The 16,201-nt window shown below is 63.0% G+C and overlaps 1 protein-coding gene across 3 annotated transcripts in view; it reads left to right on the forward strand.

The window, feature by feature from the left end:
* The window catches only part of SIM2 (SIM bHLH transcription factor 2), a gene marked incomplete at both ends in the record, with an annotated part of 41,364 nt that overhangs the window by 19,111 nt on the left and 6,052 nt on the right, over nt 1-16,201 (forward strand). For all 3 annotated transcript variants that reach the window (XM_081086438.1, XM_081086439.1, XM_081086440.1), the window contains 3 exons: nt 3,443-3,528; nt 5,393-5,592; nt 10,026-10,132. In XM_081086438.1, the coding sequence (XP_080942564.1) occupies nt 3,443-3,528; nt 5,393-5,592; nt 10,026-10,132 (393 nt within the window). The remainder of the gene's footprint in view (nt 1-3,442; nt 3,529-5,392; nt 5,593-10,025; nt 10,133-16,201) is intronic.

A 16,201-nucleotide genomic window follows, 5' to 3' on the forward strand; every position in this document is an offset into this window, starting at 1 on the left:
TCTGGCCACACAGGCCTGGGCCGGGCTCCTTAGCCAGGGGCCGAGGTTAGAACGTGAGCTGGCGAGATCGAGTGGGGAGATTATGTGTATTCCTCTGGTTGCAACCAGCGTCTCCTTTGCGTATGGATTGTAGACAGGAGGCCGCGTCCCCTCCCTTCGCTCCTTGGAACTGTCAGGCGTCCCGAGGCCCCCGACCGGGCCTGGGTCCTACTGTGCTGAGAAAGCCGCACGGTGACACACGCGTCCCCCTTGTTTTAACGCCGGGACGACTGCGGTTCGATGGTAACCACCCATGTGGATTCTCGTCTGTGTCGTTCCTGCGCTCAGAGGCGGCATTCTGCGTGGGGATTTGTAGGTTTGTCACGACACAGATCAGGTCAGAAGCCCCGGTCTAGACGGAGGCAGGTCCATCCCACTGGCCCGGCCCCATCGGGGACACGGCCCTCCTCCTGAGCCCCCCGTCATGTCACCCGACGGGCGGGGTCCCCGCTGCGGTCGGCCCGTGTCAGCACGGACAGGGCGAGGCTGCTCCGTGGGGAAGGGAGAGGTCCTGAAGGTGGTCCTTCAGTGACAGCTGCCCTGTGTGCTTGGAAGACACGGAGCCTGTCCCAGGCCCGGCCTGGTGACTCCCCGACCTCTGATGAGACCAACCCGTCTCCGGTCTGCCTGGGACTGGCGGCCAGCGTGGCCGAGACCCCTGGGGGGGGGGGGCGCCGAGTCTGAGGAGTCACCCCTAACAGAGTGAGGGCCAGGAGGACGTGGCGCTGGACACTGACTCTCACGGGAAGACAGGGACCCCCAGGGAGTTGTCGGAGCCTCGGGTTGTCATTGTTTCCAACGATCCAGGGCCGCTGCGAGGGAGCGGGCCCTGGCTCCTTCCTTCCCCCCCCCCCCCCCCCCGGCCCCGCTCGTTAAAACGGGGCAGAAAATGACAGTGAGCAAACCTTGGGGACATGCCGGTCCCCTCCCCGGCTCCTGAGGGCACTGCCGAGGCAGGGACCTGTGGAGAAGCACAGGCCCAGAGGGGGCCGCCGGCTCCTGGTGACAGCAGAGTGTGCGGGATTGGGGCTCACAGAGCGGGATTGGGGCTCACAGTGCGGGGCTGGGGCTCACAGTGCGGAGCAGGGGCTCACAGTGCCGGATTGGGGCTCACAGTGAGGGGCTGGGGCTCACAGTGAGGGGCTGGGGCTCACAGTGCGGGGCTGGGGCTCACAGTGAGGGGCTGGGGCTCACAGTGCAGGATTGGGGCTCACAGTGCGGGACTGGGGCTCACAGTGAGGGGCTGGGGCTCACAGTGAGGGGCTGGGGCTCACAGTGCGGGACTGGGGCTCACAGTGAGGGGCTGGGGCTCACAGTGCGGGGCTGGGGCTCACAGTGCGGGGCTGGGGCTCACAGTGAGGGACTGGGGCTCACAGTGCAGGATTGGGGCTCACAGTGCGGGACTGGGGGTCACAGTGCGGGATTGGGGCTCACAGTGAGGGACTGGGGCTCACAGTGTGGGATTGGGGCTCACAGTGCGGGGCTGGGGCTCACAGTGAGGGGCAGGGGCTCACAGTGCCGGATTGGGGCTCACAGTGAGGGGCTGGGGCTCACAGTGCCGGATTGGGGCTCACAGTGAGGGACTGGGGCTCACAGTGTGGGACTGGGGCTCACAGTGAGGGATTGGGGCTCAAAGTGAGGGGCTGGGGCTCACAGTGCGGGGCTGGGGCTCACAGTGCGGGACTGGGGCTCACAGTGAGGGACTGGGGCTCACAGTGCAGGATTGGGGCTCACAGTGCGGGACTGGGGCTCACAGTGAGGGGCTGGGGCTCACAGTGAGGGGCTGGGGCTCACAGTGCGGGACTGGGGCTCACAGTGCGGGATTGGGGCTCACAGTGCGGGATTGGGGCTCACAGTGAGGGACTGGGGCTCACAGTGCGGGACTGGGGCTCACAGTGAGGAGCTGGGGCTCACAGTGCGGGATTGGGGCTCACAGTGAGGGACTGGGGCTCACAGTGAGGGGCTGGGGCTCACAGTGCGGGGCTGGGGCTCACAGTGAGGGGCTGGGGCTCACAGTGAGGGGCTGGGGCTCACAGTGCGGGGCTGGGGCTCACAGTGCGGGATTGGGGCTCACAGTGAGGGATGGGGGCTCACAGTGTGGGATTGGGGCTCACAGTGAGGGACTGGGGCCCACAGTGAGGGGCTGGGGCTCACCGTGCTCACTGTCACCCCTGTGCCCCCCACAGACTTGCTTTCCTGGGTGGGACCTGGCCGTGTTTATGGTGATTGGGTGAGAAAGCGCTCTCCCCACCAATGGGGCAGACGGGCGCCGTGTTAAAGGGAAGCTATGCCCTTCAGACCCCTGACCCACAGGTGCAGAGGATTGTGGGTAAAGTGGAAGCCTCTCCACCTGGGGGTGCCTCTCCGGCGAACCCCTTACCGGCACCAGGCGTGCCCTTGGGGATGGGGGTGGAAGCTACACGCCCATACCCAGGGGTAACCTTTCTTTAAAAAGTAATTTATTAACCACCCCGGGGGCTGTGTATTTAGCGTGACCTCCCCTCCCCCAGGGAAGGGCACGTGGGCATGGGTGCCCGGATGCTGGCCCCTCCCCCAGGGGCAGGGCACGTGGGCATGGGTGCCCCGAGAGCTGGTTACTCCCCCCATGGGCAGGGCACGTGGGCATTGGTGCCCGGATGCTGGTCCCTCACTAAGCAGAGGGCGTCCCGGGGGGCCTGGTTTGCGGTAGCGAGGGCAGAGGTTGGGCTGAGGCCTGCGGGAGAACGGAAGGCAGGTGGTCCCAGCGGGGACAGTGACAGGAGGGAGGTCCGTCCAGGGCCGGGGGTGAGGGCGAAAGCTTCAACCTGGTCCAGCATGTTTGCTGGGTCCTGTCCCCCATTCCACGTTGTGGGCAGTCTCAGCCCAGGGGCACGGCTGGCGGGCGGCCCCAGGGGCTGGCTCCCTCGGCTGCACTCGGTATCTGCTGCCCGAGGGGATCAAAGGCCTCCTCACAGGCCCAGGCGCCTGCCCCAGGGCAGGCCAACTCTCCGGGCACCAGGCCTCTGTGGTGCCACGCGGGCCCCTGCCTGGACGGTCCTCACATGTCCCCAGGCTGGCCTGTCCCATGTTCTTGCTGTGGCCGTGTTTCCAGCCGCCTTCTTCCGGGGCACATGGAAGCCAGGCCGGATGGGATCTGCTCTGCACCCCACCCAGTCCCCACCCGACCTGGTCCCCACCCAGCTCCCACCCCACCCGGGACCCCAGCCCCCAATCCCCACTGCCCAGTTCCCAGCCTCCCCAGCCCCCACCCCACCCAGGTCTGGCCTCAGGCAAGGCTCTCCGGGCTGGCATCTGGGCTGCTGGGACAAGGCCCCTGGCTGGGTCCTGCGGGTGATGGACATTGTTGGGGTGACGGTGGGGAGCGGGGGGACAGCTGGCCATCTGACCCGGCTCCTGCTTTCAGAGTACGAGATAGAGCGGTCCTTCTTTCTTCGCATGAAGTGCGTCCTGGCGAAGAGGAACGCGGGCCTGACGTGCAGCGGATACAAGGTACGAGGAGCCCGTGGGGGTGAGGAGGGGCCTGGGTCTGGAATGTTTTGTATTTTGCTTCACACCGAGAACACGTGCAGACAGGAGGGCACGGGACCCAGGCCTGCACACGGCAGTGACGCTGCTCGGAGGGCAGGGTGAGAGCTGGCGTCTCCGACACCGTTCGTCCCGGGGGCCAGGAGGGCACGGGGCGGACTCACCCTGGCACCTGAGGTTGCTCTGCACACGGTCGGTCTGCCTGAGCGGCTAACGGAACCCGCGTGGGCCAGGCCGGGTCCCAGGCCGCAGGGCATTCAGAGCCCAGAAATGTCCTTGTCCTCAGAAGGTTCGCGGTGAGGACGGTGCTGTGCAGACAGCGACAGGGCAGCCACTCGGAGTGCAGAGCAGAGCTTCCTCCGCAGCGTCTCCTCCTGTAACTGTTAGCGAGTCTAGTGCAGCGGTTCTCAACCTGTGGGTCGCCACCCCTTTGGCGGTCGAATGACCCATTCACAGGGGTCGCCTAGGACCATCCTGCATATCAGATATTTAAATTATGATTCATAACAGTAGCAACATTACAGTTATGAAGTAGCCACGAAAATAATTTTATGGTTGGGTCACACCATGAGGAACTGTACTGAAAGGGCCAGAAGGTTGAGAACCACTGCTCTAGCGGGTAATCTAACCTCGTAGCAGCCCTTGGAGGGAGTGTGGTCGGCCCCCTTCTACGTCACGGACACCAGCCGCCAACAAGCCGGGGGTAGGCAGGTCAGCGGCAGAGCTGGCCCTGGAGCCCAGCCCCCCATCTCCAGCCCTGCCCTGGCCCCTTTTTCTGCCTGACGCCCACCTCCGGCTGACCCCGGGATCCGGGAGCAGGTCCCCTGAGGAGCCGTGCAGTGCTCCCACCCCAGGTCTGCCTCCCCCTGCGCCCTCCCCTCGGCCCCTCCGGGGAGCCGCACTCGGAGCCCTGGGCGTTGACTTGACCTCACTCTGTTTTGTAGTTTGGAGGGTACGTTTCTTAGTTGCTGTCCCGGACTCGAAGCCTCTTTGGCCCAGGCGTGGGGAACCCCCAGCACGGTCCTGCACCCACAGGCATTCTTCTGGACACTGGGTCTTGGCTTGTTTCTGCCACTTATTAACTGTCCAATCTTAAGCAAAACACACCGCCTACCTTGCCGTCAGTTTCCTCATCAGTGAAATGGGAGAATAGACTAGAAGGATTTAAAGATTCGCTCCAGCTGTAAGGACGGGAATACGTTCGGGATCCTGGAGGGAGATTTTGGAAGGGCTCATCCCTGCCCTTACGGGTTGTTACTGATGGAACTCGCATAAACGAATCCAGTGTCGAGGCCCAAGGCTGCGTGAGCGGTGCTGCGTGACCCTCGGACACGCACACGTCCTCCTGTGTGGTGTTTGGCTACAGCTATTACACGCGTTTCTCTATAGTCCCTCCAGCTTTTGCTTATTACAAGGGGAAAAAATCTTGAATTATAAATAAAGCATATTTTCCATGAAGCTCTTCCCCCCATTCTACTGGAAGGATTCTGAGTTTCCTGAGTGACGTAGCTTGTCAAGTGATATCAGTGTCAGGTTAGCGTGTCGAATCCAGTCCCATCAGAACATAAGCTTTCCAGCTGCTGGCGTGAAGGTTACGGAACCCAGGCTCACCCCCGAGGGCCCTGTCCTGCCGCTCACCTCTCTAGAGAGCCGTGGCTTCCACAGTCAGCGAGGGGGGGGCCCCCTGTGTGTTACTCTGATAGTGTTCCGTTCCTCCCGGAGGCCGGGCTGGGGGACAGGCTGCGGGCTGGGGAGACGGGGCAGCGGCCGGGCCGGGAGGCGGCGTCCATGGCCCTGGGCCGCGGGGCTGACCCGCCCCCTCCCCCAGGTCATCCACTGCAGCGGCTACTTGAAGATCAGGCAGTACATGCTGGACATGTCCCTGTACGAGTCCTGCTACCAGGTCGTGGGGCTGGTGGCCGTGGGCCAGTCGCTGCCGCCCAGCGCCGTCACCGAAGTCAAGCTGCACAGCAACATGTTCATGTTCCGGGCCAGCCTCGACCTGAAGCTCATCTTCCTGGACTCCAGGTGAGTGGCAGCCGCGGGGGCAAGGTCCTGAGGGCGCCGGCCCCTGAAGGTGACACCCTTAAGCCAGGATGGGACAGGGAACGAGCCAGGCTCAGACTGTCAGTCGGGAAGGGATCTAGGGCAGGGGTCCTCAAACTACGGCCCGCGGGCCACATGCAGATACAAATATTGTATTTGTTCCCGTTTTTTTTTACTTCAAAATAAGATATGTGCAGTGTGCATAGGACTTTGCTCATAGTATTTTTAAAAACTATAGTCCAGCCCTCCAGCGGTCTGAGGGACAGTGAACTGGCCCCCTGTTTGAAAAGTGTGAGGACCCCTGATCTCGAGAAACTGAGGCAGGAGGGGAAAGACCTAACAGCCGCCTCAGCACGTAGGTGCAGCAGCTCCCTCAGTTCCAGACAATCAGACCTCATTCCCATCGTCGCCATCCGGCCTCATCATCATCCTTCTCCAAGGCCCGCAGGGCAGGGTTCTGCCTGTGTCGCCCTCCGGCGGGAGGACCTGGAAACCAGCAGGTCCGCACGGGAGTGGGTGTGGGGGGCCTCCCACCCGGGCTGCACGAAGCCCCGTGAGCCATGAGGCCACCGCAGGGCAGAGGCGGGAGCGGACGGGCGGCCTTGCCTGGGGGGACGCTGACCTCAGCTAGGCCGGAGCCCTGTCTGAAACTCTCCCACTGTCCCTGCCTCTCCCCTGAGACCTGGAAAGAGCGAGCAGGGAGAGCGAGCAGAGAGAGCGAGCGAGGAAGGGCCAGGAGCTGTGGGTTGTGGTGACCCAGGGGCCAGCCTGCTCGGGAGGGAGGTCTGTGCTAGAGGCCTTGGTGTCCCCGGGGCTGTGAGGCCTCTTTGGGCTTCTGGTTTCTTATCTATAAAGAAAACACAGAACAGGCCCCACCCACCCGCTGCCACAGGGCCGCTGGGAAAGGTGAGGTTAGGGAACGGGTGTGAGCACTTGGAAAGGGACAAGCCCGAGGCACCAGCAGGTGAGCCGGGCCTCCGCCTCCCGGAAGGGACCCTGCTGGCAGGGGGAGGTGCTCAGGGGTCCCCTGACCTTCGTGGGCGTGGTCAGCTTGCCCAGAGAAAGGACGTCTCTTGCTATCTGTTTCCTGTTCACCTGGGGCGAGGATTTACTGATTCTTTTCACTTTTGTGGTAAAAGACACAGAACATAAAATGGATCATTTTAACCATTTATTGAAGAAGAATGCACCTGGTTCAGGGCAGGAGGTGGGGACCCAGATTAGCCTAGTTCATCGCTGACGCACCTGGGGCCACTCAGGTGGAGAGATGACCAGGCCTGTGGGACACTCATGGTCTCCCAGGAGCTCAGCCAGGGGTGAGGGCAGCTCTGAGGAGGATGCGGCACCTCCTGTGAAGGAGGAGGGCCGACCAGGCGGTGGGGGCGGTGGGGGCCAGGCCCCTGGGGACAGGAGTCGGGGCTGGCCGAGATCCCGGCCCACGTGGGCAGAAGCAGGCGTGAAGGAGGCGTTCCTTCCAGATGCCAAGTCCCTTCTCGAGGGGACAGAAAACACGTTGTCCACGCCCTTTATTCTAGACTCGCGGGAGGATTCCGCTGGTTCTCCCTGTGTGTCTCCTGGTTTGTCTTTGACCATTCACCCCCCCCCGCCCCCTGCCCCCCACCTCTGAGACCTAGTGAGTTCTTTACGTGAGGGAAGCAGAGTCTCCCCGAGGGGGGCTCAGGGCCCACACAGCCCTGCGCCTCCGGCAGACACAGGGTGCATGGAGGAGGTGTGCGGAGAGACGGGGCCAGGGCGGGGGCCTTGGACGTGGGCTTCCTTGAAAGCCACTGTCCCTCTTGTTAGGGTGTGGGGGCCATGCCCCCGGGGAGGGGGAGGAAGGAGGAAGGACAAGTGCTGACCGGGAGGAAGACTCCCTCTCCCCTCAGGAGACTGGGGTCCCCTGCGGAGCGCCAGGGAGCTCTAATCTCCCTGATCGGAGCTGCTCATGAGGGGCCGACAGGCGCTGGAGAATTCTTCCCATCACTGGCCCTCCGTCTGCGGCCGGGCGGTCAGCCAGGGGACAGTGGGGCTGGCCCGGCGCTGGGGGTCAGCAGAATGGCCCACGAGGTGGGAGATGGCAGCTCTGACACTCAGACCCGGGCCCCCAAGAGGGCTTGGCCGGAAGCCCAGCCGCCCCAAGTCCCCAGGGGGGTCCCCCCACCCCACAGAACCCCAGACCCAGCTGACCTCAGCATAACCTGGCCTTCGGTTCGCGGGGTTTGTGCGCTTCACTTTGAAACTGTAGCCGGTGCTTTTGCTGAGGACGGGGAACGAGCGATGTTTGGGGCTTGGCAGACCCCTCTGACAGGGCTTCCGACACCAGAGGGCTGGAAAACGGGGCGGGCGCGCCGCCAAACCCTGCCCCCCCCTTTAGTGTTTCAAAGCCGCGTGGACTTTGATGAGAAACGTAATACATGTGTTTCTGCTTCATTTACACGTTCGGGCCGTTCTGAAACCTCTCGTCCGAAGGGTCTGGGAAGCTTCTTTCACCCCTGCCCGCCCCGGAGCGGGGAGAGGGGCCTGGCCTGCTGTCGGGGGAGCCAGACGGCTCCGTGCGGCTGCCACAGCGAGGTGGCCCTCACAGCGGCCCCAGGGCCCCGGAGGCTCTGGCCTCGCACGTCCCCGCCTGCCCACCTCGCCGGCTCCTTCCTGCCCGCGGAGCACCATGGAAATGCGTACACCAAATAGTGAGCGATTCCAGGGAAATATGAGGCTCCCCGAGATTTACGACCCGAGCCCGCACAGAACTCCACCGAAAGGGGAGCGAGCGAGGGAACGAGAGCGAGGTCAGGTTTCCCCGTTTCATTTGCAGCTAATGTTTCAGGTCTGGACGGGCAGGGCTGCCAGGCCAGCCGCCCGGGCCCCTGACGGCTGCTCCCCGGCCTCAACTCCTCTGGCATCTTTCATCTGCTCTAGAGTGTCTGTCGCCAGGACACGGGCCACCTCCTCCCGGCCCGGTTCCCGGGGCTTTAGCCACAGGCAGCTTTCACCTGCGTGGGCGCCCCGTAGGCTGGGATGCGGGCAGCCACGCTTCTCCAAAGGGCTGGCGGGGAGAGCAGTGCGCCCGGCGATGGGAGCGGAGAGGGGCGACGTCCCACGCCCTGGGAGCGTGCTTCCACCGCTCCAGGGGGCTGAAGGCTGGCCTTCTCGCCCCATCGTTTCCGTGTTATGCTATTTCTGGGGGGTCCAAAGCCACCCCTTCCGCTAATGCGAGGCTTCGGCGCCTCCAGTTCTGCCCTGACTCCCCCCACGAGGACTCGCCAGCCACACGCCGTCCTGAGCCCGACGGTGGCCAGTGGCCAGTGTGGACTGGAGATGCAAAGGTCACGCACGCAACGGCCAAGATGTGGAAACAGCCAGTGTCCCTCATCAGAGAGCGGATAAATGGGGTGCGGGGTCTCCGTGCCGTGGAACATGAGAGGAATGGCATTCCGACACACACGACGTGGACGGCCCTCGAAAACATCCTGCTGACTGCGGGAAGACAGACACAGACGGACAAATGCTGACTCATTCCCCTCAGAGGAAAGATCTAGAAGAGACAAAGCCAGAGAGACAGCAAGTGGAGTAGAAGTGGCCGGGGACGGCGGGAGGGGACATGGGGACGTACTGTTTAATGGGCAGAGGTTCTGCTTGGAGGGGTGGAAAGTTCTGGAAGTGGGAGTGGGGATGAGCAGACCGCATTGTGGATGGAGTTCCTGCCTCCGAACGGTACACTTACAAATGGTTAACATGATCAAGTTATTTCACCACATTTTTATTTTTTATTTACTTATTTTTTAAAATTCTCTTCCAGGAGACATTTTTTAAAACATACATATATGTTTTTCATTTCAGAGAGGAAGGGAGAGGGAGAGGGAGAGAGAGAAACATCAGTGATGAGACTCACTGGTCGGCTGCCTCCTGCACGCCCCCTCCTGGGGATGGAGCCCGAAACCCAGGCCTGTGTCCTGACCAGGAATGGAACCGGGACCTTCTGGTTCATAGGTCGGCGTGCAACCACTGACCAGGCGGGTCGGACTCACCGCAGTGATTCGTAAAAAGGTCCCCACAGAAGTCCCCAGAGAGGGGGTTTTCTCTGAAGGTGGCAGATTTGTCGGACATCGGATCCACGTTCACTCAGAAGGTCCTCGGATGAGCTGCCCCTGGACCAGGGCTGCGCGGAGCCCCGACCTTCCGGCCGTGGTTCCGGGTCCGAGGAGCAGGCCTGCTCGAAGCCGCTCCCTCCGGCCCGGGCCGGAGTTCAGACCTTCTTCTTGTAAAAAAAAAACCCCAATCTTTCCTAGTTTCCCAAATCAGCATCCCGCCCACCGCCGGCCTTTTAGCATCTGATGGGTTGGCAAAACCAGTGAGAATTGAGGTGAAACGCAGCCCGCAGAGCAGGGTAACTCACGGAGCCCCGTCCCCGCCCCCAGGGTGACCGAGCTGACGGGGTACGAGCCGCAGGACCTGATCGAGAAGACCCTGTACCACCACGTGCACGGCTGCGACGCCTTCCACCTCCGCTACGCGCACCACCTCCGTGAGTACTGCCCACGCGGCCTGGCCCGGCGGCGGGGAGGAGGCCCGAGGGCGGGGGCGTCCCCGCTCAGTGCGACGATGACCGTCCACTCTGCACACAGGAATGGTAAGCCTCAGGCCTGAGTCCCCCCTCCCACCCCTGGGTTTAAGCAGTTCCTGTTGTCAATGCTCGGACACTCAGTGACATGGCAGGTGTGGGGGATGGTGTGGAAGCTTCTAGATTCTAGAGTGTGGATTTGGGATGAAGTTTCTCTGTGACATCTGGACACCAGTGGTAACAGAGCCGTTAAAGAGCCACACGGAGCCCTCAGAGCAGGGCAGTGGAGTCAGGGAGCCAACATCGGTCAACCCCAAGGGACGTCGTGTTCATGACCCTCCTTTCACTGCTGAGGGTGCAGGGGTTCAGAGAGGGCAAGCCGCCTGCCCATGGTCACACGGCAGGAGGTGGCAGAGCTGGGGCTGGGGGAGCTCAGGAGCCCACAGGCCTCCAGGCAGGGTGGAGTCCATGTGGGAGAGTGAACACAGCATCCGATTGGCCAACAGAGGCAGTTGGGGGCCGTTGGGTTGGGGGCGCTCTAGTCACTGAAATGCCTAAAGAAGTGACTCTTCTGGGGTCTAAGTTTAGGCAGCGAATCTCTGGGATGGAGTGGATGCCTCATCCTCGCCGTGCAGCCCACGGTGCCGTGGCCGGCCTGGGGGTGCCCGTCCCCGCCTGGCTCTGCCCGGTGCTAAGAGGCTCAGAGACCAGTGGCTGGGGCAGGCGGACGGCAGGCCTAGGGCTGCTCCACCTGCGGCCACGGCGTCTGGCTGGCCGTGGGGTGTGGACGGGGACCGCTGAAGTGCCCGGTCCTGGGGCGTTGTCCTGAGCCACTGCAGGCCGAGACCCGTGACGGGGGACACCCCTGCGCAGGCGTGGACACTTCTTCCTAGAGACTCCACCCGCCCCGGGGGACAGTCCCCACCACTGAGGGAGGAGAGGGGGAGACCCAGCCCCAGGGGCTCCGAGCCCCCTCGGCCGAGGCAGGAGCATGTTGGGGAGCCGCTGTGTCCTGCGGGCGAGTGGACAGCAAGCCCCTGACTCACATGGACACGTCGTTCTACGCGGGGCTGCGGCGCGGAGAAGGAAAGCTTGTGGAGTTGAACCCTGACCTCCTGGCTCATGGGTCAGCGCTCAACCACTGAGCAGCACTGGCTTCCAGCCCCGTTATCTACCCCTCCCCCCGTCCGGCCCACGGGAGAGGCGTTCCCAGGGGAAGTCGATGCAGTGAGTGTTTGGAAAGGTAGTGAGACCTCCGTGCTGCCCAGCGGGGCCCCTGTTCCCGGACTGTGACCTGGGCCCGTGGGGAGCTGGGCTCTGTCCATTCCCAGGGGAGCCAGGCGAGCCCCCAGGTAGAGTGAGGCCGCGAGGCCGCAGCCGCGCCGGGTGGGACCGGAGCTGGACGGCGTGGCCCTCAGCCTTCAGCCCGTCGCAGCCCACCGTGGTCACACCCAGAGCCCGGCCGTCTGTGTCCCCAGGGGCCCGGCTTCCCCAGCTCACCTGGCTTCCCCCCCACAAGGGCTTTTCTCTGGGGTCCCCTGGATCCCAGGACACATTCGCTCGCCTCCCTCGGCCTTGGCGTCTCCGGACGGGCTGATCCGAAGGGACTGGAAGGGGAGGCGAGCCCGGGCCTCCGAGGAGCACAGGGCAGCCCACGTGTGTGGGCCCAGAGGGAGCGTGGCTTTCTCGGCCAGACGGGCACGAATCAGTGAATCAGAGGAAGCAAGAACCAGCGACACGGACAGTGATGGCGACCGTGCTACGACTCCGACCTTTCCCGCGGCCGGAAACCGCCGAGGAGACGCAGAGCCAGGCCCCGGCGGGTGCAGACAGACCGCAAATGGGCTTCTGTTTGCAACCGCTCGGGGACAAAGGTCTCCAAACGGAAGATGAAGGTGAAAGAGGACGGTTCCCATCGCTGGGAGGAGTGTGACCGACACCGGGACACGGGCTCCACGCTGGCCTCGCGGCCTCGGGCTGGTCATGGACGGTGCAGCTTAACTCACCGAAGAGCTTCCCAGAGGCTCCCTCCGAGCAGAGTCGGGGAGCAGAGTCGGGAGGTGGCAGCGCTTGTCTTGGGGCCGCAGGGGTGGGGAACCCGCACTGCGGGGGAGGGGCTGAGAGCAGGAAGCGGGAAGTCATCCTCAAAGCTGTCCCATGGCCCCCGATCGCCGGGAGCAGGTTGGACATTTATCATCACAGACTGACCCTTCTGCTCCGCGCCAAAGGGCACGTGACAGGCCAGTTCAGCCCATCGTCCAGGGTCAGGGTGAGGGTCGCTCTGCAGACGGCCCAGGGTGTGGCCTGTGGAAATGTCGCCCCAAATGCTTCTCTTCGCAGGGCTTCCCATGTCTCCCCAACAAGCAGCGCGGCAGCAGGCAGGGCGGGGGGCTGTGTGGGGGCCACGCCGCATCCCGGACCCGCTCCCCCCAGGAGCACAAGGCTGGTGGACTCCGGCCTCCCGACGGCTCACTCTCTGAGACCCCCCCTATCGGCCCCCAGCACCGAGGCAGGAGCCAGGAGAGGGCAGGCAGGGAGTCACTCGCCGATTTTCCCACAGCAGGTGCTTTACCATCCCAGGACCCTGTCACCAAATGCGCATACCTTGGGGCCGAAAAAACAGAAATCTGGCTCCCGGCCTGGAGGCTGGAGTCCGAGATCGAGGGGTTGGCTGCTGTGCTCCCTCTGAGGGCTTCAGGGGTGAATCTTCCCTCGTCTCCTCCACCTGCTGGTGGCGGCCGGCATGTCTTGGCTTGTGGCCACGCACTCCCAGCTCTGCCTGTCTCCCTCTGTGTGTCGGCGTCTCCTCTGGCTGGATTTGGGGCCCTGATCCACCCCGATCCAGGAGGATCTCATTGTGAGAGCCTTCGTCACACTGCGAAGACCCTTTTCCCCGATATGGTCACTCATGGGTTCTGGGGTTTATGATGTAGAGGATCTCTCTTAGGGGGGGACACTCGTCTACCCATGGCAGGCATTTTTGGTGTGCTGCTCAGCTCCTAAAGTTCAAAACAGACATAGAAATTATGCTTCAGGCCACAGTCTGTCTTCCCAGGGAGGATTCCGGGGGAACCAGGAAGGCCCCCGATTTTGGGGGAAGCACATTTATGGAACCAGAGTTTCCATCCCAAAGTCACCTCAGAAGAGCACGGCCGCTGGCTGTCACCTGGGCGTGGGCCCCGATTTCAGAGCCGCCTCGGCCTGCGAGGTCGGGATATGGCTCCGAGGTGCACGGTCAGGAGCTTACGGTGGGGGGTGCACCCCCCTCCCTCTGTTCGTCCATCACGACCACAGCAGACACTTATTCTAGATCATTCCAGCCCGGGATCCTTTCGGGCAGCTCTCTCGGACCACAGGCCACAGGGCCGCGAGAGCAGGCTGAGGAGTGTCGTGACTAGACGTCTCGGATTTCCTCTTGGGGTGCTGTGCCGACGGTCGCCATGGGTCAGGGAAAAGCAGAAGGAAAGTGCCCCATGTCCGTGTTTGGCCGCCTCAGAGCAGAGGCAGGAGGCGGGAGAGAAATCCGCGCCCTGTCCACCACGTGGGTCCTGATCTAAACTCGGAATGCCCTGGCTTCGGTGTGCCCGGCTTTAAGATGGTGACAGACGGGTCTTGCGAACGTCGCCTGGAAACCAGGAAGAATGAGGTGTCCGGTCAGACTCCTGGGGCCTGGCAGTCGCTGCCGGGAGTGGGTTTCCCAGCAGAAGCAATGCGCGTTCCTCTGGGAGAAGGCACGGTCTCTGGGGAAACCCACCGGTGGGACCTCAGTCTGATTATGTCACACTTTTGGGGCCATAAGCAAATTGGTTAATTAGGTCTCCCCTGATTGGCCCACCCCAGCCCCATATGTAGCTACACAGAACCTTCTGGAAGCTGCTGGCCCCTCCTCCCACAATGGCCACTTGGAGAAACGGGAGCTGAGTGCCTGGCCAAGGTCACAGTCAGGCAGGTCTCTGCCCCTTGTCTTTCCTTCACGTCCCCTTCCCTACACCTTCCTGTGATGTCACACCTTCCCCATGATGTCCACGTTCCCTGTGATGTCACCCCCCCGTGATGTCACACCCCCCCCATGATGTCCATGTTCCCTGTGATGTCACACCCCCCCCATGATGTCCATGTTCCCTGTGATGTCACACCCCCCCCATGATGTCCATGTTCCCTGTGATGTCACACCCCCCCATGATGTCCACGTTCCCTGTGATGTCACCACCCCCCCCCCGTGATGTCACACCTTCCCATTAGCCAGCAGGTCGTGGCTGCGAACACTCCGTCATGGCTTTGCCCTCTCCCTGCCGTGGCCCCGAATGACAAGCAGGGCTGCAGGGGACTCATTGGGGTCCAGTCCTTGTGCACAATTCACGATTCCCGTGGGGTCGGTGCCCAGATGTGAAGTCGGGGCATTTGTTTCCCAGAAGCACCTGCTCTCCAGAGGCCGACCAGCTCCCGCGTCCATCATGTGACGGTGCCCCTCCCCGTGGATCAGCAGCATCGCCCGCGGCCGCCTCCCGTGGCGTGAAAGTCACGTGTTCACGCCTGCCGGTGGTTTGCAGGGTATTTACAGGGCGCGCCACTGCCGCCTGTGTCTAATTCCAGGACATTCTCCCCTCACCCCGGCCCCCTCGTCCTCCAGCCCGGCCCCCGCTCGCCTGCTTTCCGCCCCCACGGTGTCCCTGTTCCGGACATTGCCGTCGCTGGAATCATGCCATATTGGTTCCTCTTTACATGTCTGTGGGTTGGGTGGCTGGCATCCAGCCACAAGTCAAACCAGCGGAAACGTGGTTGCCAGTTGTGTGTGGTCTTTGGCGGCTGTTTGTTCGTGTCCTTCGCGCGTTACTGCGAGGGTCTCGGTGTCTCCATCCGTCGGCTGAGCTCGCCCTCCACTGAGCTGGTCACGCCCCGACGGTCACGTGGCAGCAGGTTCTCTGCCCAGAGCGTCTCACTGCAGGTGTGACGATGGCCGTCAGGTCCCCCAGCCCCGAAGCCACAGGTGCCACGGGGGCCGGGGGGGCCGGGTGGAGAGGGCGGGGCTCTGCCTGGCGCTACCGGGGGTTGAATTTCTGTGTCTTTGGATCTCGGGGGGTGGGGGGCCCTCCGGTACCAGCTACTGCAGTCAGAGGCTTGAACACCTCCCCGCCCCTGCCCCGCTGTCTGCTAGTTACAGGCCCGGCCAGCCGCCCGGAGGAGCAGGAATGCCCGCGGCCCCGAGTGGCCCGGCCTCCAGGGGTGCCTTTCTAGACGGCGCTGGCCTCCCCTGGGGAAGATAAGTCCGCCTTTCTCCTTCCCACCGCCCACCGGGGTCTCCCCTGCCCCACCCGCACCCCCGGCCCTCCTGCACCCCCGGCCCTCCCGCACCCGCCTGGAGGAGGCGGCGGCTGTGTGCGTGCCCAGGCTCCGGGAGCCAGCGCCCAGCAGCCTGGCGTTGGCTCTGCACAGAGGCGGCCACACGCCTGGTGCTCAGGCACTGCCACTCAAGCAGAGGTCTTCCCCCGTGAGCAACACGGGGACTAACTCCCGGGAAAGCTCGGGTTGGTGGGAAGAAAGCATACGGCGACCGAGAAACAGTGTCACTGAATGCACAGGGGTTCTGGGCGCAGCAATGGACAGCGGGTGGACGCTTAGTTGAGTCACGTAACTTACTGTCTTGTTTAAATAACTACGTCACTCCGCCCTCCGCCCCATCCCCACCTGTTACAGGGCTGGGTTATAACATACCAGTAATCGTGGCGTTTGGAAATGTGAAAGGCAGACCCAGTGTTGTCACTCTGCCAGGGGAAATGCCGACGGGGCTCTTGGATGCCCAGTGAACGCAGTGACTTTAAATTCGAGTTCTCAACAAGGGAGAGAAGAGAGAGCGCCTCCCATCCCTTGGAATCATTGGCAGAAATCATGAGAGAGAGAGGGCCGGGGGGGGGGGGGGGGGGGAAGAAAGTGTGAGTGTATGTGTGAGACAGAATGTGTGTGTGAGTGTGAGTGTGTGTGTGTGAGTGAGTGTGTGAGAGAGAGAGGGTGTAGGGTGTGTGCACAAGCTTGCAC

Source organism: Myotis nattereri (assembly GCF_964212035.1).
Source record: "Myotis nattereri genome assembly, chromosome: 3".
Classification (NCBI taxonomy): domain Eukaryota; kingdom Metazoa; phylum Chordata; class Mammalia; order Chiroptera; family Vespertilionidae; genus Myotis; species Myotis nattereri.